Raw genomic sequence first — 24,569 nt, 5'->3', positions numbered from 1 at the left:
TTATTAAAAATTGCAAGCCCAAATCTATTATTACTTTTCTCTTCAAATCTCTTTAACAAAAATTTCAAGTAATGAAATTGATTTTTTTTTTTTAAAGTTAAACTTATGTTGTTTAGGTTTAGTTATTTTTTTTAATTTAATTTTTTTTGTTTTATTTACAATTTTTACATAATGTTATATTATCCATGTGGAATTGATAACTTAAAGAAAAAAATTCTACGAGTTGAATTTTCATTGGTCGTTTAGCATTTATTAAAGGTGTTTCTTCTTTGAACACCACTAACGTTGGGACAATGAGTACTATTAGAAAGCTAAGTGAGTAAACTAAAATAAAATAGAGTTAATTTTGTCTTAATTTTTTAACTTTTCAATCTTGGTGGGAAATTAAAGCTCTCTTACGTCTCTAAGAATGTTTTATATTTTCATTTTCACAAAATAATTTCCATTTTCTGTTCTTTGAAAATTGAAAAACATGTTTGATAAATGCAAATAAAAAGTTATTTTCAGTAATGAAGACATGAAAACGCGTCGGTTCCTACTTTTCTATAATAATAACATGAATAATAAAATTAAAAAAAATTACATTTATATGGATTTGAACAAAGATACCAAATTTAATATTTGAAAAACTATTAAAAAAGAATATTTTTGTATTTATATGGGTTTGAATTAGGACTAATTGATTTAAAGTTAAAAACCTTGTTTTCATCATTTTCAGTTGTACGAAATGTTTTTAGTGAAAATTAGAAACTCTAGCATATGTGTATGTGTGTGGAAACCATGTATTTAGAATACAAATTTGTGTTTAAAAATAACATACAATAAATAATAAAATGTATGATTTGAAACTAATTAATAATAACACATGAAATATGTATGATATTAAAATAAAAAATAGCTTAAGTTGTAAGTAAAACGAAATTTAAACACTTGAATACATCAAATTAAGATCACTAAATGAATACAATTATTTATCAATGTGTTGTCATCAATTCTAAGTTGGTGTCGAGTTTATTTATGACACCATCTCAATTAACAATATTATTAATATATACTAAAAACTCTATCACAATTGTATGCATGTGGAAATCATATATTTAGAACACAAATTTGTATTTAAAAATAACATACAATAAATAATAAAATGTATGATTTGAAACTAATTAACAATAACAGCACATGAAATATGTACGATATTAAAATAAAAAATAGATTAAATTGTAAGTAAAATAAAATGTAAACACATGAATACATCATATTATGATCACTAAATAAATACAATTGTGTATCAAGGTGTGATCATCAATCCTAAGTTGGTGTTGAGTTAAGTTGTAACATCATATCAATAAACATCATTGTAATGTCCCGAAAATGTAAATTTCTATTGGTTAATTCTGCCATAATTAAGTGTTTGTCCTAGTGGTTAAGTGCCCTAATTGTGTGTTTGAGGTCATGGGCTTAAATATTGCTTTTGAGAAAATTCAAATATTTTTTTCTCCCAGCCTATCTCTTTTCGCTAGGTTTAAATATTATTCTTGGTCAATTTATATTAGAATGAGCCTGCTGGTTTAGTGGTAAGGTGTTAGCTTACCCTTAATCTTGTGTTTAAATCTCTACGTGAGCGAAACTAGTCTTTTTGTTGGTTTAGTATGGGCCGACCATTTTGTGTGATTTTGGTCAAATTTAAACTCTTGTAAGTTGTTGGATAGGGAAGGGTTAGTGGATGGATAGGAGTTGATTTGTTATTTTATTGTTTTTATTTATTTTATTCTATTTAAAAATAATAGGAAGATATTTCAAAAAAAATATTTTCCCTAGTCTCACGCTACTTTTGTTTTTCCTATTCTATTCATAAAATCAATTTGATTTTCCTTTCTTTCACGTGGGTTCTTGTAAAGAGGGTAGTAGATTATTCCTTTCGATTTCTTTATTTTTATGCCCAAATTCTCATTGTTTTGCTATTCAAGATCGATAGTGGTGTTTGACTGAGTAGATTTCAACGTGGTTCATAAATAAGTCTTGTCTCATTCTTTTTTGTTGTGGGTTTTTGTTGTCTTCGTCGTTAGTTTTCAATTATGTTGAGGTGTAGTTGGTGTGGTGTACCATTATTAACCGATTGATTTGTTTTAGGTGAGGTTCGCGAGGCAAGTAACTCATCGGCAAATTAGGATTTGTGTGGGTGTTGTTCGCGTTCAAGGGTAAGTGATTATTTGTTGTTTGAGGGTTGTTGATTGATGAAAATAGATTTGATTAGCGTTGTTTTTGCCAATTGGTCATTTGGGTTGATAAATCTCGATTACTAATTGGTATTAATTGTCAATTTTGGCACTAGAACAAGTGAGTTTTGAGCTCTCATCGCAAAATCGAACCAGGTGTGTACCAGAAATATGAAAAATAGCAATCGGCGGAAGCCAAAAATGTTCGCTGTCGTCACCACACAGTCGTGTGGTAGGCAGTGTGTGACACACGACCGTGTGACAAACCACGTGCCAGGCTGTGTGGGCCGTGTGACAAACTTTAAATTTTTTCCTAGGGACGTGTGTAAGGTCCTGAACGACTGTGGGCGTTCCGTAAGGTCGGTATGTGAGTAAATGTACTAAAAAACATGAAATCTGGACACCTGTTAGTGTAGTATCTGCTATCTGTAAGAGTAACTAAGGTGTTGAATGACAAGTAAACCCCGAATATTTATGTTAAGTATAAGATTTGTATCTGATATGTTTTGCATGTAAAATTATAGCATGCATAATTTCTACTCTGAATTTATATGATATTTAGTATATTTTGTATTTGCATCTGGATTGGGTTGTAAATACCATGTAGAGGAAGTGATTTTGTAAAAGGTTATAAATCGCCTATTGATCCGGCAGCTCGGCTGCAACTGTACTGTAAAGCGTCTTATTGGCACTAAGTGGTGTGTAAGGATAGATGGTGCTTTATACTCATATGGTGTGTTGGGATGGTCGAAAATGGTGTGTAGCAGTTGGGGGTAGGATTATATATCACATATATTCTGTTATAAATCTGTTTCTGATAAATCTGTCAAATATGCATCTAACTGCTTTAAGTTTTCAACATATACTAAGTTTCAAAAATTCTTTCTCTGTTTGTCTGTCACTTTCAGGTAATTCACAGGCTTAGGCGGGTCGGTGCGACGAGAGCTCAGCTATATTAGTAATCCGTTCCTTTTAACTATTTTAAATTGGGTTTAAGTGTTTTGTAAAATTTGGACAATTTGGACAATTTGAGACTATTTTGGTTTTGGTTTTGGGTTTTATTTTTTATTTTTTCATGATATTGTTAAAACGATTTATCGAAAATATCTGTTTTCCTGCAAACAATCGATTTCGAGAAAATAAACTTGGCTTTCCAAAATATAATGATCTAAGAATTTCCACCGCAAAGTATTTGTTTTGTTTAGGAAATATAAACAAATAATGTTTTTCAATTAAAAAGTTATGTCAAATACGTTTTCTAATAAAATGGGTTTTTAAGTAACAAAAGTTTTTGATGTGTGTCAAAATATACGAAAACTGGATTTACAACTGTATTATGTAGCATCGATCCAGATCTAGCCATAACGTCTAGGCCGAGTTTTGGGTGTTACAAACATTATTAATATATATACATATACACACAATTGACGAAGGTAATAAAGTGTGCATAATAAAATTAAAATGTATAAAAATATTAAAATAAAACTTTATCTAAGTGGAAAATTAAAAGTGTTACTAATGTAATTGGTTTCGGTTCAAATTCTACCATACACATTTTTTATTACTTTTTTTAAATAAAAAAACTAAAGTACTCTTGAATAATATATCTTATTTTAATTACAGAAGGATATTTTTATAATTTTCCTAATTGAGTTGGTGACTTAGTTGAGGGTGACACCAACTCATTAGGAGCTTAAATAATAATATAGATATGCAATTGATAGAGGTAATAAAGTGTACATAATAAAATTAAAATGTATAAAAATATTAAAATCAAACTTTAGTTAAGTGGTAAATTAAGGGTTTTACTAATCTAATTGGTGTGAGTTCAAATCTTATCACATGTGTATTTTTGTTATTTTTTAATATAAAAAGATTAAAGTAACCTCGAATAATATAATTTATTTTAATTACGAAAGGGCATTTTTATAATTTTTTAAGCGAGTTGGTGACTCGGTTGAAGGAGATACCAACTCAATCAAGAGCTTAAATATTAGTATATATGATAAAAACAAATTTTTATTGTTTTCTAATTTTCACATATTTTAATTTTTCAAAAGATATTTTTATAATTTTCAACCAAATGTGTTTCTTCAATGTTTTTCATTTTCCAACAAAATGAAAACGAGAATGCCATATGTTTCATAAAACCAAATGGATCTTAACTTTCCCACCTTCCATAAAGGGAAACACATTGTCATGTTTGTAAGAAAGTAACTCCCAAGGAAAAGTTAAATTCCAAAGCAAGTAAATAAAATTTGACATACCAAATGTTGGAATTACTTTTCAATTGATTAATTTTCTAAGAAAGTGATCATTTTTCATCATACTAAACACTAACTAAGAGTAGAATGATTTGTAAATAAAATAAATGAAAAAAAGAATGAGTTTATATAGAGGGCTATGGGGTTAGTTTAATAATTTTAAGTTCGAATTTGGAATCCCGAAATAGTGAAACCACCACTTGACAAGGCTTATTCATTTTTTCCGCTTTTACAAAGATTCACAAGTTTTCTCCCTTGTTGAATCCATCATTGAGTGTGGCGATAAAGATAAACTTTTCAGAGAATTGCTAAATGCCTATTGCTGGTTGAAATCGTCATCTAATGTGGTGGGTTCAATGTTCATTCTTTTTTGTTTATAAAATTTATGTTGGATGTCATATGGTGAAAAAGATTACCTCATGTGGCATCCAACCAATTTTTTAAAAATAAATAGTGTGACATGTGTCACACGTACTATGAATCCTCCATTTGACGTGGTGGGATCACTATTGACAAGAGAAAATTTTTCCCTATTTTTTAAATATTCATAAATTTATCCAATTTTTATAAATAATTATTTAATTTACTTAGAAAAAAAACCCTTAAAATGACTTCTTTTTCTCTTTATTTTCATTCCTAACATTTTCCCAAATGCGTTAAAGAATAGGTTTCAAATTTCCATTTAGGTAGTGTTTGGAAAGCCACCTAATAATTGAATTTGTGTGCAAATGCTTGTAACTACACTAGGGTGTCATATTTGGGTAACCATTGTAATCGGTGGGTCCTATCGAATTGGGTGTAATTGGAGCCCCAATTACACTTTCCAATTCTTATGGAGGAGGGCAAGAATTGAAATAATTACACAAGTAATACATACCAAAACCCAATTACATTATGGTTTTTCAAACACTCGTACGTGATTTAAATTTAAGAAACATTTTATATATAAGTTTAAGTTATAAAATTTATATTATAAGTATTGATACAATGTACAACAATGAGGAGAACAGAGAGGGAACTGTAGTGGTGTTGAGGAGTTTGATTCACCTTGAGAGGTGGAGAGCCAGAAATGACAAAAGGACAGATAGAAAGATGAAGAGAAGGTTGTGGAGGATAAGTGCTCAAAGGTTGTTAAGGAGGCCAAAGATCCCCTTCTTATAATTCAGGAGAGTATTTGCAAGAGAGGTCTTTTTGTCTGTTAGTGTGACGTGACAAGCTATTGTAGAAAGGTTGCTATTATAGAATACGTGCAAGACGTGCATAATGGGCACTATTCTATTATGAGAGTAATAGGTTGTTATGCTGAGGTGAGGCCCATTGGTCCTCAGAGGTGTGCTCACACTTAAGAAATGTTCATACCTAAAATGCGAGTGCTTGTCAAGATATTATCCAAGTGGGTGGACTATCCCTGGGAGCGGGTGTTACACCCCACACTTGATTTGATCGCCGGATCCAAGTATGAGATGTCATATTCATTACTAGAGCAACTTAGACTATCTTATTACACAATCATGAAATTAAAATCATAATTATCATTCAAACCAATTCAATCACCAATCATATTTGCAATTACACATTCATAATGTCTAAGTTTCAAATTCATCAAAATACGTAGTTAAGAAAAGGTTAAATTTAAAGTAATAACTCAAATCCAAGCTCAACTATCAATTCTCAATGTTGTGTTTTGAGACAAGGGATTTCTTGTCTCGAGACGGACCTAATTTTAATTTAGGTATTTTAGTTTCAAAGTTTAAATTTCTCAAGACAATGAAGTTCGTGTCTTGAGAAAAAAGTCCTCAAGTCTCGAGATTGTGTCTTGAGACAGGCCTCCTATGTTTTCCTATTTTAGTTTCGATGTTTTTATGTCTCAAAACAATAGGTTATTGTCTCAAGACTTAGAGCAGAGCAAAAGTTATTTAGCTTCGATGTGCCCTTTTCATGAGACATCATACTCGAATTCGGTGACCAGGTCGGGTGTGGGGTGTTAAAGCAAGTGACCCAAGTTTTCTGGAAGGAAACAAGTGGTCCAGATCCTTTGCCTGGACCGCGGGTCAAACGGAGAGTGGGGATTCAGAAAGGCTAGTTATTGAGGTGTTTGGGTATAATCGAAGGGCTTGTAGCAAGCGTCTCTTAGGTAGCTTGAAATGCTGACACATGTCCAAGTCTAGAGGAAGTATAATAACACCCTTAATAAAAATTTAAAATATGAGATTGATTTATGATAAAAAATTGAAATTTAATTGATTTATACAACAATACTTAAAAAGCTATGATATTTGACAATGTAAAACTTTCATTTTAGTATGGTATAAATGTTTACATATTTTGTCAATTTATCTCTAAATTTTTTGAACTAAATTTGATTATTAATATTTTAAAAATAATCAAATCACTTCTATTTTAATGAAAATGGTGATTAAAACATTAATTTTTAATAATGTTGGCATGACAATCCGTGTAACAGTCCATTTGTGCTTCATGTAGACATGATACTATTTGTTTTATATGTTACGCAACTAAATAATTTAAAAATTATAAACACATTAAAAAATTAAAAAATTCAAAAAATTTAGCGTGGAATGCAGGCAAATTACCAATAAAAGCCCCTTTATTTTCAAAATTACCGAAATGTACCAGGTCCTAAATTAATTACCGGAATGGGCCAATTTACCGTAAAACGTGTCTACGTCAACGTGTCGTCAGGGGATAAAGTAGGAAAACGCTTCCTTGAGGATTCCTTGAGGAAGCGTTTTCCCCCTTTTTTAGGGTTAGGGTTTTCTACAATTAGGGTTTGGGTTTTTAGGTTTTTAGGTTTTTAAATTTTAGGGTTTTAAAGAAAAATTAAATAAATAAGGGTTTAAGGTTTCTTAATTAAATTAATTATAAATTTTAAAAATTAGATTAGGGTTTAGTGTTTATGGTTTTAAGGAAAAATCAAATAAATTAGGGTTTAAAGTTATTTGAGTAAATTAATTATAATTTTTTTAAAAAATAGATTAGGGTTTAGGGTTTAAGGTTTAAGGTTTAAGGTTTTTAAAGAAAAATCAAATAAGTTAGGGTTTAGGGTTACTTGAGTAAATTAATTATAAATTTTAAAAAATTAGATTAGGGTTTAGTGTTTATGGTTTTTAAGGAAAAAGTCAAATAAATTAGAGCTTAGGGTTACTTGAGTAAATTAATTATAAATTTTTAAAAAAAATTAGATTAAGATTTAGTGTTTAGGGTTTTTAAAGAAAAATCAAATAAATTAGGGTTTGAGGTTTAGGGTTACTTAATTAAATTATTTGTTAATTTAAAAAAGCTCCCATGTGGACGCTCTTTTGCTATAGTAGTTCCTGAAAAAATAATCGAACATGCAATTGCCGTCGGCTCTCCTCTTCCGACAGTAAATATGGCTTGCCATGGATCCTAAACCATGGTATGTATTCTAGCATGCACGCTAACTCTGGAACAATGATCGGTTCCCGAGTAGGTATATAATCATATCAATCTTCCCACATTTGGATATAGTGTGACCAGAATCTTGGCCAATCCGTATGCAATAGTCGTAAGTCGATTCTATGATGATCATCCAACACCTCAGGTGCCTTGGGAATCGGTTGTCGGAATCAAAATTGCCGTAATACTCTGTCTGACTGGTGCATCTCCACGATCGCAAAGTTGACCAATGAGACATTCACAAGCCAAACGTTTGGATTTTGTAAGCATTTATCCGGAATTACTGCCCGAATTGCCGGATCCTCATATGGTGTCCATTGAAACTATATGAACATGATGAAAATATTGTTATATACATAATACTAAATACTAAATACTAAATACGAATCGACTATCCCATTATGTATATCTATTTTATTTAATACTTACTTGTGCTTCCGACCTTTGGTCTAATACAAGCCGTATATCTTCAAGAAAGGTAGGTAATCCAACATAACTTGCCGAATGGTTCCACTCAATTAAACAAATTTTTAGCATACGATTATATTTTAAATCTACGTAATAATTGTAAAATCTAATATAAATTTACCTCGTTATGAGTGGGAATATATATGGATGGTCCACTCGAGGCCGTAAAAATGGAAAGCAAAATTGTGCCCATAATTGCAGTAGTGATAGGCAACCTCCGATTTTCGCTTTATTTGGTCGCGTCGCCCCGCACATCTCCCAGTACAATGTTGCCAACACGACAGACCCCCAACTAAATTCACCAACTGCTCTAAAATCAACGAGTTTTAGCAGTCATCTCAGATGTACAAGGTTTCGTGACAAGTCCGGTATTAGATAACCTCTAATTATCTCAAGAATATATGCCCGAGCATATTGTATTCTTTCTAGTTCGGTAGAATCATCATCCGGCTTTGGGAATGTGTCTCGTAACTAGCCTATCTTGATCCGACCTCCGTTAATATTATCCGGAATAGCACCCAAAAGCTCGTAGCATGCCGCTCCCCAATCACTAGATTGAATGGACTCGATGACTGCGTACCCATCCACCGGCAATCCCAATTGCAAATTCATGTCTTCCAAAGTGATAGTACACTCTCCACATGGAAGATTGAATATGTGTGTGTCGGGTCTCCACCTCTCTATCAACGCACTAATGAGTTTCGGGTCCAACTTGCACCCCCGGCCTATCATCACCACGTGCCAAAAACCCGCTTCCCGCACGTAATTCTCAATCAACGGTGATGGAGGACTAGGCATATTACAGATATAGCATTGCAATATCCGATCTATAGAATTTTATAAGAAATAATAAAATAAAAATTATTTAAAATTGCATAAATGAAAAAAATCTTAAATAATATTTAAAAATTAAATTTAACACTTAGCATTTTCATTTGTTCAACGAATATGTGTTTATCATCGAGACGAATTAATTCTCCAGCCATTGCTAACACGATCAATTTTTTTATTTAAAAAAATAAATTCAAAAAAAATAAAATTAGAACTTTTTTGAAAAAAATTAAAGAGAGCTTTGAGAGAAATTTGAGAGAATATTAAAAGATTGAAGATGGAAAGGATTTAAGTGTGAAAAAAATGAAAGGGGGTTTTATAGTTTATTTTTTGACCGTTGAAGGGTTACCAACGGTCAAAAAAATAGTCGTTCGGGGGTTATAGCAGACACGGGAAAAATGCTTCTTCAAGGAAGCGCTTTGTCCACGTGGACACAAAGTGCACCCTCAAGGACGCGTTTTTTGTCCACGTGGACAAAGCGCTTTCTTGAGTAAGCGTTTTCCTGTTTTATCCCCTAACAACGCGCTAACGTGGACGCGTTTTGGGGGAAATTGGCCCATTCCGATAATTAATTTAGGACCTAGCCCATTTTGGTTATTTTAAAAATAAAAGAACTTTTATTGATAATATACCGGTGGAATGCCATCATACTATTTCTATAATTGTTACTTCTAGTTAATTTGTTATCTTTACATTCGTTTTCTAGCTATTTCTTGTTAAAAAAAAAATAAAACGTAAACTTAAAAAAGTTAAAAACAATAAAAACTAAATTTACCATTATATATATAAATCTTTCACTTTCTCAAAAAAAAAAAACCTCGTTTATTGAAAATTTTATTCTTTATAAAATAAATAATCTATCATTATTCCAACGAGATTTTAGTGTATTTCCTCTTTCTAAGCTTAAACATTTTTTTAAAGAAAACTAAACATAAAAATGAAACACCATGACATGCTAACCATGTCTTCATACTAAACTATCAAAACCAGATTTTATTTATTTAATTATTTATATGTATACATATCGTGCTTGCAAATTGCAATTTTTTTCCATGTTTTCTTGGACCCACCCTATGGAACACTTTTTTTTTTCCCTCCCTCTCAGAGCTCAATTTCTTTATAGTTTCACTATATATATATTCTCCACAGTCCAATGAAACTTGAAAAAAAAGGGTTCCATCCAATTTTTTTGATTAAATTTTTAATATTTCTGGCTTTACTTTCTTTTATCAGTGAAGAGTGATCTTCAAAAACCAGCCTTTCCAGCAACACCCAGTTGCTAAAATCTTTCATTTTTTCCTTTCTTTAAAAAAAAAAGAATCTTTTTTATTTTCAAGCTGTCATTATCTGAAGGTAAAATAAAAAAGATTTGTAATTTATAGATTTGCATTCGTTGATAATGATACCAGAGAATTTACAGTGAAAGAACTCTGCTTTTTTGTCTACTTCTCTCTTTGTTGAAGTTCTACTTTACATGAAACATGCCTCCCCACATTCTCTCAGTTTGTCTTTAAATCTTCAAACTTCAGGAAAAAAGTTTTGTTGATGGGTGTTTTCAGTTTATTTCTAAAAAAAATAAAAAAAATGCTCTGTCCTATATCAAACCAAACCCTAGACAACCGGTTTTTTGAGGCAGTTTTTACTAACTGGTCAGTTTAAGGTAAGGGCTCACTTCTTTTACTCTTTGTTTCTGTTACTTTTTTTTTCAAAGTTTTAATTGTGTATTTTTTAGGTTATAATAGTTGAAACAAGAGAAGAAAAAAAAAGGTTGAATTTTAAGGATTTGCAGTAGAAAAGAAAAAAAAATGAGGGATTTTCCATCTTGTTTTGGTGAAATGGAGTGCAAGTGGCTGATTCGTCATCATCATCATCAAATAGTAGCAAAAATGCACAGAATTTGGTTACTTGTGTTTATCAATGTCGAATTCGGGGTAGGCCTTGTTTAATAACTGTTACTTGGACCAAGAACTTGATGGGGCAAGGCTTAAGTGTAGGGATTGATGATTCTGCAAATCAATGTCTTTGTAAGGTTGATATAAAGCCTTGGTTGTTCTCTAAGAGAAAAGGGTCTAAGAGTTTAGAAGCATATTCTTGTAAAATAGACGTATATTGGGACCTTTCTTCAGCTAAATTCGGATCCGGGCCTGAACCTTTCCAAGGGTTTTATGTTGGTGTTGTTGCTAATAAGCAAATGGTTTTGCTTCTTGGGGACATGAGTAAAGAAGCTTGTAAGAAAACTGGTGCAACTCATATCCCTTGTAATGCCAGTTTAGTGGCTAAGAAAGAGCTTGTTTTTGGGAAGAGGGTATTTGGTACCAAGGCGCAGTTTTGCGATAATGGTCGAATTCATGATCTGATAATTGAATGTGACGCGGTTTGTATGAACGATCCTTGCCTTATAATTCGTGTGGATGGAAAGGCTTTGATGCAAGTGAAGCGGCTGCGGTGGAAGTTCAGAGGGAACCATACCATTTTGGTCGATGGAATGGCTGTAGAAGTTTACTGGGATGTGCATAATTGGCTCTTTGGAACATCACTCGGTGGAAGTGCCGTTTTTATGTTCAAAACATCCATTGTAGCGGAAGAGAAGTTGTGGTTTAGCCAAAACATTCCCAGTCCGAGTTCCTTGCAGTGGTTGTTCTCGCAGAGATTTCAAGATTCCAAGTCGCAGAATCTCGGCTTTTCATTGATTTTGTATGCTTGGAAGAATGAGTAGAGAGATTGCGAAATTCTTCTCAACTCTCAAATGCTAACAAAAAAGCCTTTAGCGAGTGATGATTTTTGTCTGCTCTGTGAGTTAGTTACAATTAATTTGATTAAAAGTTGGTACATTTGTGTTTATGTTCATCTTCGGTTTTTCAACCTCGAGTTAACTCAACTTGAGCTATTAATGTATCAAAGACGATTTTTTCTGTTCTTAGTTGGCTGTATATCCTCGATACATTAATTTAATCCTCAATTTTGTTTTATGAAAAAAAAATCTTCAATGGATGGTTGTTTGAATCTTCTTTTAGCTGCAGTTTGAGCTGGTTTGGTGCACACGTTGACTAGCCAGGCAGAAATCTCCTCAAATCGTCACCATGTAAGTATGCCAATTCTAAGACTTGGTCGATGCTATAATCATGCTTGTGTTATTGTGGTTATATGAAAAACACTATGTTAAGCTTGTTAGCCCTCGAAACATGATTTGCTTGAGTCTGCTTCGATAGCAGTACGTAACTTTGCCATCTATGTCAAATTCCCATTAAATCAGAGCACTGCTTCTTGCATGATAATCCTCAGTAGGCAACTAAACTGAGGATGATGAAATTCTGATAGCTTTAGTCGTCGAAACCTTTGGCAATTGCTAGTAAAGTCTTACTTGCGGATTGTATCATTGTATGAGAATTGTTGGGAAACTTGTGATTTCGATTTTGCATTGACTTGAGTAGGATAACCATGGAAATCTTTGACATCAACTGTCAAAATGCTCGATTGATGCATTGAGATGTAGGATTAGTTCAATATGCCCTCTTTCTCGAATGAATCAGTTCAATAGGTTTCGTGGTCGGAATCACTTAACCATTGTCTTAGTATTAGCTATGAAACTAGTTTAGCTTCAAAACTTCTTTTTGCAGAAACCTGAGCCGGAACAAAACCCTCTCTTGATAGCAGCACAATCTTGATAGATTGCAAAGTATGGTAAGAAAAATTTGCTGAGAATTTCACACTGTACAAGCTTTTTAAACTGTTGAAACTCTTTAGAGCCGGATCGAGGCTCACTGGTGCCGGCATCCTTGTTCGACTGAAGTTCGGAAATCATCTGTGCCATGTTCAGATGTTGGGAAGGTTATTTATAAGTTGTAGCACTGCAACAGCAAGCAATGAAGCTAATTGAAGTCTTCATGTGGATTAATGTAATCATCTTTATCACACAATTTCGAATGCTATATATAAATTAATATAATTATTAAGAAATTGATATTTCATTGAATTTTTATATTTTAATATCTTTAATAATGAAAGTCAAAATCAGAGCAGCATAGAGAGAATCAGACATCGGCACAAAAAGGGAACTCATTCGATTATATTCCCTTTCTGTCCATGGCGTCGTCCCCATTTTTATTAAATATTTCTTTTTGGAACCTTCTAATTAAAGTAAAACTCCTTTAGACTATGTTTCTAATTAACTTAAAAATTTCTACATTTATGAGTACGTCATCAATGGTTTAATTACGCGATGGACCACGAAGGTTTTATTTTATATTTTTGGTATGATTATGTGAGATAGCGTCCGTAATTAGCGTTTGAAAACGCGTTTTTGGATCCAAGGGAACATAAATACCCCAATCAAAATCATGTCACTAACTTTTTGGTTACTATTTATATAATTTTAGTGTTATCTATTAACCATATAAATTATAAACCACATGAACCCCTTTTTTTTAACTCGGATAATTAATCTCATTTTTGAAATTATAGTATTTGTTTCATTAATAAAAAAGGAAAATATAAAATTTGTTGATTTATGACCAAAGAAGGAAAGGTCCAAATTTTAAATACATAGAAAATGATAAATAAACATAGCCAATGATGAGCTGGCGCATTTTGGAGTGCTCCTTTTAGCGGCTTCCAGGTGGCATCCAGCTGTATTGATGCCATTTACGAAATTACTCCAAAGCCCTTCAAGCGGTGCCGTTTTACTCCATTCGCCCACTTGACCGTTGTATCCGCCACCTTAACGGTCACTTGCCCGAATAAAAACAAAGGAAAAGGACAAAGAGTCAACGAGTGAGTCATTGCACCAGACATGACTAGGCTTGTGGTGTAATTTCAGTACCAAACCCAGGGCTTTTTTGCCACTTCACTGTACCTCTCGAAAACAATTTCTTTAACGCTAGACTTGTCAATGAAGAAGAAAGCCTGAGACTTCCAATCTCAAATGACTTTGTTTTTCTTTTTTGGATAATCAGTGAGTTTTCATTTGTAGTTTCTTGAAACCAAGTGAACATGGGTGATTCAAGTGACTCAGTATCCATTGCGATTGATATGGTTCCTTTTGGAGGGAAGGTAAAGAAACTAAAACTAACTAATAAAACCGCTAAGAACATAGCTTCTTCAATATTTTTTTCTTCCCCTTTTCAAGCTATCTTTCATTTCTTTTTGACTTTTATAAATATATCATTGTTGTTTTTTCCAGGAGTTTTTGGTGAAAACAAGTAGAGGTTCTCTATCTGTTTTTGTTTGTGGCGATCAAGAGAAACCCGCTTTAATAACCTACCCAGATGTTGCTCTTAACTGTATGTTTTCATTTCTTTTTATTTTTATTTTTATTTTTATGGGAATATTGGAACTTTACTGATTTTTGCTTCGTTAGATTTAATGGGTTTGCTTCATTTACTTCATATATCTTGAAATTGAACTGAGTTTTGCAGTTTGTACATTCACCAAAATGTTACTTTTGTTCATTTCACAAGTTCTTGAAGTGGGTTAATTTTCGTTTTTGGACATAATTACATTTTTGTACTAATTCTTGAACTTCTTAGCTTTTGGGGATTTAATGAATTGCTGATTTTTGTGTTTTGATATATGTTTGTTTTGTGCCTGTTGAATTGTTATAGACATGTCTTGTTTCCAAGGCCTATTCTTTTGCCCTGATGCCGCTTCGTTGTTGCTTCATAACTTTTGTATTTACCACATTGATGCCCCAGGGCACGAGGTCAGTGACTCAGTTTTAGAAATGCATTTGTTTGAACAATGAGTTTTTGGTTCAAATTGTTAATTTGTAGCTTGTCAGATGGTGCGTTCCTAATTGGATGATACTAATAGAACCTGTATGCCATTTGGTTAAGAGTTTTTGCAGTTAGGAGCAAATGTGATCTCTCCGGATGTTCCGTTGCTTAGTGTGGATGACTTAGCAGATCAGGTTGCTGAAGTTCTTGATTTCTTTGGGTATGTATTGTAAATGAGTGTGAAAAGGAAATGATTCAACTACTTTCTGCAGTTTTTTTCTTCAGTTGTTCCTATTCCAATGTATACAAAAATGATTCTAACTTGCCCCTGAGTTCGAGTAACTCAGGTGTAGAAAATGTATTATTTTATATTCCAAATTTCCCCTCATTTTGTATATGCTATCTGTTAGATATCTGATATATATTCCTGATAAAAGTTCTTGCCAACCATTGTTCTCATGATGCAATGTAGGTGGTCTATCCATGCTTAATTTCACTGTATTTTCCTTCCAAAACTTAAAAAAGTGTAAAGCATATGGACCTGAAACAAATAATAGAAATTATTTGCTCAAGATCCTGGGAATGATTTTTTATGTCAGTTGTTGGGGGAGATAACATTTCCTTCTTTTTTCTTTCACTCCTTTTCTCTGTTATAACTAATTTAAGTTTTTAACATCAGGCTGACAAGAGTTCTATGCTTGGGTGTAACAGCCGGGGCTTACATCCTTACACTATTTGCAGTAAGTCGGCGTAAGATACAAAAGTTAGCAATTATTTCTTGTGCTGATATTCTGATACTGTGATGGTCTCATGTATTTTTCTCCCGTGTGCCAGATGAAATATAATGAGAGAGTGCTTGGATTAATTCTCGTCTCTCCTGTTTGCAAAGCCCCTACATGGACTGAATGGCTCTACAACAAGGTTCTAATTTGCACCTTGTATCTTTAATAGTTGTAATGAATTTACTTTGCTCTAAAATTTCTCTTTTCAGGTGTTGATGAACTTGTTGTACTTCTATGGTATGTGTGGTGTATTAAAAGAATGCCTTCTTCAGCGATATTTCAGTAAGGTAATCAGCATCACTATTTTAACTTAAATTCTCTGATATTTGTTAGTGTTATAATTATGGAATTCTTTTTTGTAGGAACTCAGGTATGGTATGCATGGTGCAGAGTCTGAGGTCATCCAAGCTTGCCTGAGAGTAAGGAAACCGATAAAACTGATAAGATAAACACCAGCACTTAGTTATTCTGTATTATCTTTAGGTCATTCGACTGGTTAATTTATTGATATATGAACAAGTTGAATAGGCTGCCATGTAGATGATGCCAATTTATATAATGAAACAAGAAGTTGCATCTAACACACTTCCTTATTTTAACTTATAATAATATAACCTGAAATTTAGGGGTAATCTTTTTGATAATTTGATTGCAGTTACTGGATGAAAGGCAGAGTCCGAATGTTATGCGCTTTCTTCAAGCAATTAATAGGTAAGTTCGTTCTTGTCATTCTGTTGTCTTTTCTCAAACTCCCTCATCTCAATGAGACCCTCTTTCTAGTTTCGTGTGGTCTTCCTTCCACGGAAAAAATTATGATGGCCAGGATGCATGTGTTGCCACACACCTCTCATTTTTGTTTTGTATATCTAAGTGCAATTCCATAGCATTGAGTGAAGAATATATGCAGGAGACATGACCTTACAGATGACTTGAAGAAATTGAAGTGTAAGACACTTATTTTTGTCGGTGAAAGCAGTCCATTCCATGCAGAATCTGTGCATATGAGTGACAAAATTGGAAGAAAGAATTGCACTCTTGTTGAGGTAGATTTCTATTTGCCGAGTTGATTCTTTCCCGTTTCTTCAACTTTGGTTTCAGTCTCAAACTTTGAAGGCAGTGAGCATTCATAAGTTTGGCTGAATATCGTCACCCAGAATCATTAAATTTTTTCGTTGGTTTTTGTTCATTATCAGGTTAAAGCATGTGGCTCATTGGTAACAGAAGAGCACCCATTGGCCATGCTGGTCCCAATTGAATTCTTTCTAATGGGATTTGGTTTCCAAAGACAACCACATTTTGCTTCATCATCAAGCAATGGTTCAAACCCTTCAAGTCCATCAAGCCATTCCTGCATAGCTCCTGAACTTCTCTCCCCTGAGGGTCTAGGGATCAAGCTCAAACCAATCAAAACCCGTGCAGATATTGAAATTTGATGAGTCTCGAAGCTGCTGCTTATCGATTTTACACGTATCGAATGTAACAGTGCAGGAGTAGGATTTGACATTTTTTGTTCATTCTATCAGTTTGTAGAATACCTTTTGAGGTTTGGCAGTATATATTCTTTGATTGTGTTGGTGGGAGGTTCTTTCAATGGAGTTTATTGTAGATAAACATTGATTGGATATTTGTACTTAAAAACAGGATAGGATATTCATTCTTTTGAGAGGATAGCATTAGATTCATTTTGTTATTATACCTTTAAACTTTGTACACATGAAACTCCTTGTTGAAATGAAAAATCAGAATTGATTTTTCAATTATTTTTCATTGTACGGTTAATATTTTTCAATTGTTGAATCAATCATGTTTTGGTTTTGTGAGGAAATGTGGTGGTTGAATCTGGTAGTCTTGCACTTATAAACTGTTTTCATGGTGCTAATGATGTTCAGTAAACCAAGCTTCACCTTTGTATGATCAACTTAAGAAGGCTATCTATATAGAGGATAACCTGGATTTCTGACAGCAGAAGTAGAAGTGATCCTACTCAAGAATTGATGGAAAGAAGAAAGAAATGAGAGAAGAGGAGATGAAAAAGGAGGAAACTATGTAAAAAGGAAAATGAAAGAATTTAAAAAAAAAAGTTTTTAAGATTATATGATGTGGGGTGGAAAACTTTTTAACATATGTTAGGGTTATTTGGGTAACATAATATAGTTTAAGTAGTATCTAACAAAAAAAATTGGCTTTAAATGTGGCTGAGATTAAAGCTTTGGTGAATAGATCAGCCACCTAGCTCTTTGTAGGCACATGTCTTAATTCAACAATGTCATTTTCAACCAATTTTTAAATGAAATGATGTCAGATATTTATGTGATTTGTTCTCGGGTGCATCACTAGCTTATTGGATATGTTGATGGCACTTGAGTTATCACAATAAACTTTTTCCAGAGGTAGTGTCACTCCAAAATCTTTCATCATCTATTTCATCCAAAGAAGCGGAGCACAACTTCTTGCAACAATGTACTTTGTCTGTACTGTTGATAAGGAAATTGAAACTTATTTCTTACTATACCAAGACACAGGATTTGATCTCAAGTAGAAAAGCCTTCAAAAGTGCCTTTTCTATCTTCCAAACTGTCTTGCCAATCATCATCACTAAATCAAACTAAGCCCATTGTTATGTCTTTTGAAACAAATCCAATGTTCCATTTACATGCCTCGTTATCCTTTTGACTTCCTTGGTATGACTCTTTAGGATTTCATTGGTACTTGACATATACACCAACATTGAAGCATAAATCTAGCTTACTTGCAATCAAATATAGGAAGCTTCCGATCATTCACTTATAAGTGGTCGGAGTAGTTAACACTCGTTTTGAATTTGCGTTGATTTTCTCATTAGGTGACATTAAAGCTCTTACGGTCTGTGCAGTCTCCAATCTAAACTTCTTCACAAGGTTTCTAGCATGTTCCTCTTGTGAAAGAAAAATATTATCATCATGGGATTTGATCTGAAATCCAAGAAAGTATGATAATTCCACTACCATACTCATCTCGAGTTCACTCTACATCATCTTAACAAAACTGCCCTTGACACTGGTAAAAGTAGTATCAGTGATTATATCAACATAAATCTACGCAATGGTAATATTACCTTTCTGTCCCTTGATGAACAACGTTTTGTCTATAGAACCCCTTAAATAACGTTAATCCAAAAGAGCTGGAACAACCTCTCATACCATGTTTGAGGAGCTTGCTTTAGTCCATATAAGAATTTACTAAGTTTGAACACATGGTCAGAGTGTTTAGGGTATTCAAATCCCTTTAGTTGAGCCATGTACACATCCTCCTTAAAGAAACCATTAAGGAAAACACTTTTAATATAATGTCCCAAAATCTTCTAGCGACTAGAAAGTTTGATTTAGTGTTAGAATTTCTAACCTGAGCAGAAACAAATTTGAGTGGTTTATGGAAATGAGCAGGGCAACATATTTTTGGGTTGTTAAATGGCATTAATTAGATGGAGGTGATTAATTAGAATTTGGGTACACTATTAAAATAGTCATTTTTATTTGTTTTAGGTTATATTTTAGTAATTTACGTTATAGTGTTGTAACATTTTAGTCACTGAGCGTTAATTGTCGTTAACGGTGTAATGGTAAGCTAATGTGGCGCGTTAAATCATCATTTCAAATAAAAATTTTAGGTCAAATTATACAATTGGTCCCTAAATTTTTATTGTTTTGGGCAATTTAATTTTTTCTTTTATATTCTTTGAATTTTCCTTTATTTTTCATTCTTTTCTCCTTCTCCCTCTATTTTCCTCCCTTTTCCAATTCTTTTAACATAGTTTTTTTTGTGTTTTCTATTTGTTAAAACTAGTCCTTATAATTTTATTTTTTTGAACAATTTAATTTTTTCTTTTTATTTCTTTATTTTCCTTTTATTTTTCTCTCTTCTTGTATTCTTCATTGCAGAAACATAATCTTTGTCCGCCAAATAAACCAAGTCCTTGCTCTTTCACATGATTCTTAAATTGAGTTTCACTCAAAACTGAATATCAACCATTTTTAATCAAATCTCGATTTGACTATAGCCTAATTTTGAAACTAAAATTGGATCTAATTAATTAATATAAAAAATTATATCCTTAATCAAATCTAAACATAAATTGAATTATTTATATTCAAAACGAATTTTTTCCATTTCCAAACTGTTATAGAATCGTGTGGATTATTCCTTTCCTTTTCTTTTATTTTCTAACGAATAAAAATTAAGCAAACGATAAAATTGATCTAAACATTCTTGGATATTCCCAAGTAAACTTAATTGGGAGCCGAGCATGGATGAACCGAAGAGAGAAATGGAGCATGGAACCAAATTGGTTTGGGTAAAGTTGAGGGTAAATTTTGTACAATGGTCGTTCTAGTCACTGAGAGTGTAGAGCTTGTTTGAAGAATCCGTGAAACAACATAGTTTCGAGAGGGCGAGAATGTTATAGGTAAGTGTTAAGTATGACTCCTATTTCAGTCAAATTTGAAAAATAATCTTTTAGTTAAACTTTATTTATTTATTTCAGTCAAACACTGATTAGTTTAGATTATTTTATTATTATTTGACATATGAATTTAGCCTATAAATAGGCTCTTTTACAACCTTAGAAAATACACCCATTAGATATTAGAACTCATAACACATTTAGAGAATTTTGTGTTTACGTTTTGAGGGTTCTTTGTTTTCGGGTTTTTAGGATTTAGTTTTATCTCCATCTTTTGTACTCTTCGTTCTTTTGCCATTATAGTAAAATTATCTTTGCCCGTGGTTTTTTATCCTCTTTGGAGGGGTTTTTCCACGTTAAATTTGTGTGTTCAATTTCTCAATTTATTCCGCTATTTTTGTTACTTGTTGCTTAATCAGGTCGATCCCTAACAGTAAGATAGATAAGGTGGTTGTGGGGGTTGGTTATGAGGTTAAGGGAAAGGGTTCGGGAAACTTTGTTGAGGGTGGGCTGCCATAAGTCACGACTGGTGAGGTCTTCGAGTGAGGCGAGCTTGTGGACTAGGTCATTGGAAAATCCAAATTAGTTCGTTAAAACAATGATATACAATGAGGGTTTGTAACTGGCGGGTGAGAATATGCAAAGTAAATTTTATTTTAGTTTCAACTTTTACATTTTCTTTTTTCATAAAAATAAAAAAAAAAATTTAACAAATAAAAAATATAGAAAAACTACGTTAAAAGAGATGGAGAAATGAGGAAAACAGAGGGAGAAGTAGAAGAGAATAGAAAATAAAGATAAAATAAAAGAAAGTTAAATGAACATAAAAGAAAAAAAAGGAAAAAATAAATTGTTTAAAACGAAAAAATATGGGGACCAACTGTATAATTTAACCTAAAATTTTTGTTTGAAATGATGATTTAACGAAAAAATATGGGGACCAACTATATAATTTAAACTAAAATTTTGTTTGAAATGATGATTTAACGTGTCACGTCAGCTTACTGTTACACCTTTAATGAAAATTAACGGTTCAATGACTAAAATGTTACAACACATTAACATAAGTGACTAAAATATAACATTTCAAACATAAGTGACTAAAATGTAACCTGAAGTAAACAAAAGTGACTACTTGGTAGTTTACTATTAGAATTTTGGCTTTTTAGACTAGATTGTAAGAGTTCAATATCTTTAGAATTAGAAAATAGAATTAGATGAAAGAGCAGACCTCGTGAGGTTATTTGCCCAAAGGAATAGGAGCAAATTTTGTAATTTTGAAAATAAAAAGGAGGGAACAGTTGAGTTTGCTGTTTTCACGATGGTTTCTTTTCCCTAAAAATTTTCTCATCTCTTTCATGCAACTTTGGTTCAGTTTCATCAATTCAAGACTTGAAGGTAGGAGTTGTTGAAAAAAATGTAATTTTTGAAAACTTTGAGATATATTCTCGATTGGTAAAGGTGGAGAGTTAAATCATAAAATTTTGGTTTTATATTCTACTCCATGAGACATTTACAATGGTATATCATATACTCAAAATGGTTGAGTGATAAATGAGAATTTGATGCTCAAAGTAAGCTATTTGTGAATTATGTTGAGGAAAATGAAAAACATTAGTCTCACATTGATTGGGAATCAAGTGTGGAACTTTTATATATATATATGTGTGTGTGTGTAAATCAACTTAGTAATTATTGAATGACTAAACTAATATTCTCACTCGCGCGCACGGGGTGCGAATCCAATTCCATCAGGGTTGGGGGTGCATCCAAAAAAAGTTATATAATCATATAAATTTTCTATATCTTATAATTGATTTTATAATTTTTTATGAATTTATAAAATTTTATATAATAAATTTTAATATTTTCTATGTTTTTAATGTTTTTTTTAAATTATAATTTTTATTGATATTTTGTCATGTGTCACAACAACAGCATGACACGTGACGATTTTAATTGAAAAATAACGGTGATTGAGTCTTTTTGATGCATGTTTATAATTCAAGCACTTAATGAAGTACAAGAAAGAAAAAAAAGAGCTTAGTTTTTTTTCTGTTTTTTTTAAGTTGAAGGCTTTTTTCATTAAGCTAATAAAATATTAACATTATTATATTTAATTTTTATCTAAAATTATTCAATATATATATTTAAACCCTTAAACCAATAAAATTTTTGTAAAACTTATAATAAAATTTATTATTTAATAAAAAATATATATCTTTAATCATTTTCAGATTGGATTAACGTGCACCGACACAATAAAAAAAATTATATATATATATATAAATATCTATATATCTGCTTGCTCATATAAAGCAGTTGATGATTTAGTAACATAAAATGTTCACATTATACACGTGATCTAACATTTTTCTACATTGATCAAGAAAATAATTTAAAATGTTCTATTTCAGTAAAATAGTTATTCAACCTCCATAATTTATATTAGAGTATAGCACATTGGAAAATATTTTAAAAAATTAATATAAAAATAAATATACTTTAGTTGAAAGGCATATTTTTCTAAATTTTATATAAAAAATAAAAATACAAAAATACTTAAATAATATATATGTATATATATAAGGTTAATTAAAGAACTCATTGCTTGAATGGATCTGGTAGCAAGATATGACAAGTTGATTGCATACAACTTGATTATAGTAAGATAGGACATTATTTCATAAGCTAAATTATCTTTGATCGTGTCATGATTGCAAGAAGATATAAGTTGGCAAGCAAATTAGCCCAAACCACTTATTTTTCTTGTCTTACGGGTGGCATAAGAACCAGGATATAAGTTGGAATAGCTGAGGTTTTGAAGCCATTGAAATCGTTCCCACGTGATGAAGTATAAGCCCCCATGTTCTGAAATACCAACCAATCATTCACGTCTAGTTCTGGCAATTTGAAACCCTTCAAAACTATATCATTTGGATCACATGTTGGTCCAAAACTGTAGAATTCCATGTTTTCAGCCCTTCGCATGTGGGATTTTTTATGGTGAGGGGAGTGCAAATCACTTCGTCATGCTCGTCCTTCAAAATGTTCATAGACCCCCAAACTCCGTCGTTAATCCAGTACTCTTTAACGTCTCCCCTTTCTCGTTTCCCTATTATGCTTGTCGCTAATGTAAATGGCGAATTAGCAAAGAAGTAACCAGGTTCCGCAATGATTTTTAAGCTACTATCAGCTAGCTCACCAGGGAAATATTTTTGTAAAGCAACTTTCACGGCGGAGGCTGCATCGGTAAACTTTGGACCTGATGTGAAGCCTCCACCGATGTCTAAGATATGCATTTTAGGTAGCCCAAGTTGAGCTGCAAAGTCGAACGTTGTTTTAGCTGCTTCGATGGCACCTTGGATTGAATGGAAGTTAATTGCTCCAGTCCCAATATGAAACGAGACTCCGACAACTTGGAGCTTCGCTTCTTGAGCAGCTTTCAGAAGGGGAACAATTTCCTCAGGGAGTGCACCGAATTTGGAACCGAACATGAATGCTGAACCACTGGCTTCCGGGACTTTGATTCGGATCAACAGTTCACATTTCGGGTGCCACTTCTTTATCTTTTCGAGCTCACAGTTGGAGTCGAAAGTGGCTAAGTTAACGCCAACTTTAGTTGCATACTTGATGTGAGACTCGGGTTTGCATGTGTTTGCGAAAACGATTCGATCAGGCGAAACCCCAAGCGATAAAATGGTTTCAATCTCAGGAAGGCTTGCACAGTCAAAGCCGGTGCCGAGAGCTGCCATTTCTTTGAGGAAAGCGGGGTTAGGGTTGGATTTGACTGCATAGAAAGGTTGAACCATGGGAAGATTATGGAACCATGTCTCGACTAGGGACCTCGTAGCACCCAAATCCAGCACGTAAAATGGGCCTGTTTCTTCTTGTTGTTCATCGGAAATGACTGATTTAATAAAACGAAATAAACCATCTGTGGAGACGGGTTTTTCCACCCTATTTTCTATCAACTTTGCTTCACCCACCATTGGAGAGACTTGTTGGACAGAAAAAAAGAGTTGTGAGTAGATGAAATTATCAAGAAGGTCGTCCATTTATAGAAGTAGATCGTACAACTGTAGCTTCATTCATGGATTGAAAATTTTCCAAACCCCTTGGTAGCGTGTTACCTTTGGTCTTTAAATCTAGATAGCAACAAAAAAGGAGTCAACATTGGCTGATTCCCACTATAGGATTAGAAAGATCACCCACTAGGAAACGTCGACCAAACCAAGCTCAATTCAAAGCAATAGAAAAAGATGACAAAATGGAAAAGTATAGATGCAATCATGCAAAACTCCTGTAGTAAACTTCGCACTCTTCCCCTATATAATTCTATCGTGTTACAATTATATATGTTTAATTATTAGTTTATAAGATGTCAAAAACTTATTACTACATAAATATAATAATCTTAT

The 24,569-nt window shown here is 32.7% G+C and overlaps 1 protein-coding gene, 1 long non-coding RNA gene and 2 pseudogenes across 2 annotated transcripts; 3 read left to right on the top strand and 1 right to left on the bottom strand.

Moving 5' to 3' along the window:
* The first annotated feature begins 1,926 nt into the window (after nucleotides 1-1,926).
* Nucleotides 1,927-3,262, top strand: LOC121223336 (uncharacterized). The gene is made up of 3 exons (XR_005920673.1): nucleotides 1,927-2,198; nucleotides 2,333-2,575; nucleotides 3,125-3,262. It is a non-coding gene; the product is annotated as an uncharacterized lncRNA (long non-coding RNA).
* A 7,060-nt stretch (nucleotides 3,263-10,322) lies between these two features.
* Nucleotides 10,323-13,183, top strand: LOC107926737 (uncharacterized; annotated as a pseudogene).
* Nucleotides 13,184-14,039: 856 nt separating this feature from the next.
* LOC107926751 (protein NDL1) lies at nucleotides 14,040-17,470 on the top strand. The gene is made up of 11 exons (XM_016857674.2): nucleotides 14,040-14,266; nucleotides 14,397-14,496; nucleotides 14,818-14,915; nucleotides 15,060-15,148; nucleotides 15,608-15,668; nucleotides 15,763-15,849; nucleotides 15,920-15,997; nucleotides 16,073-16,129; nucleotides 16,366-16,421; nucleotides 16,618-16,753; nucleotides 16,904-17,470. The coding sequence occupies exons 1-11, from the start codon at nucleotides 14,207-14,209 to the stop codon at nucleotides 17,141-17,143; spliced, it is 1,062 nt and encodes a 353-aa protein (XP_016713163.1). The 5' UTR covers nucleotides 14,040-14,206; the 3' UTR covers nucleotides 17,144-17,470.
* Nucleotides 17,471-22,770: 5,300 nt separating this feature from the next.
* LOC107926736 (ornithine decarboxylase-like) lies at nucleotides 22,771-24,221 on the bottom strand (annotated as a pseudogene).
* Nucleotides 24,222-24,569: the final 348 nt, after the last annotated feature.

This window comes from Gossypium hirsutum, chromosome D11 (genome assembly GCF_007990345.1).
Source record: "Gossypium hirsutum isolate 1008001.06 chromosome D11, Gossypium_hirsutum_v2.1, whole genome shotgun sequence".
Taxonomy (NCBI): Eukaryota; Viridiplantae; Streptophyta; class Magnoliopsida; order Malvales; family Malvaceae; genus Gossypium; species Gossypium hirsutum.
The sequence above is the reverse complement of the archived record's forward strand: the minus strand, read 5'-3'. Positions and strand labels throughout refer to the sequence as shown.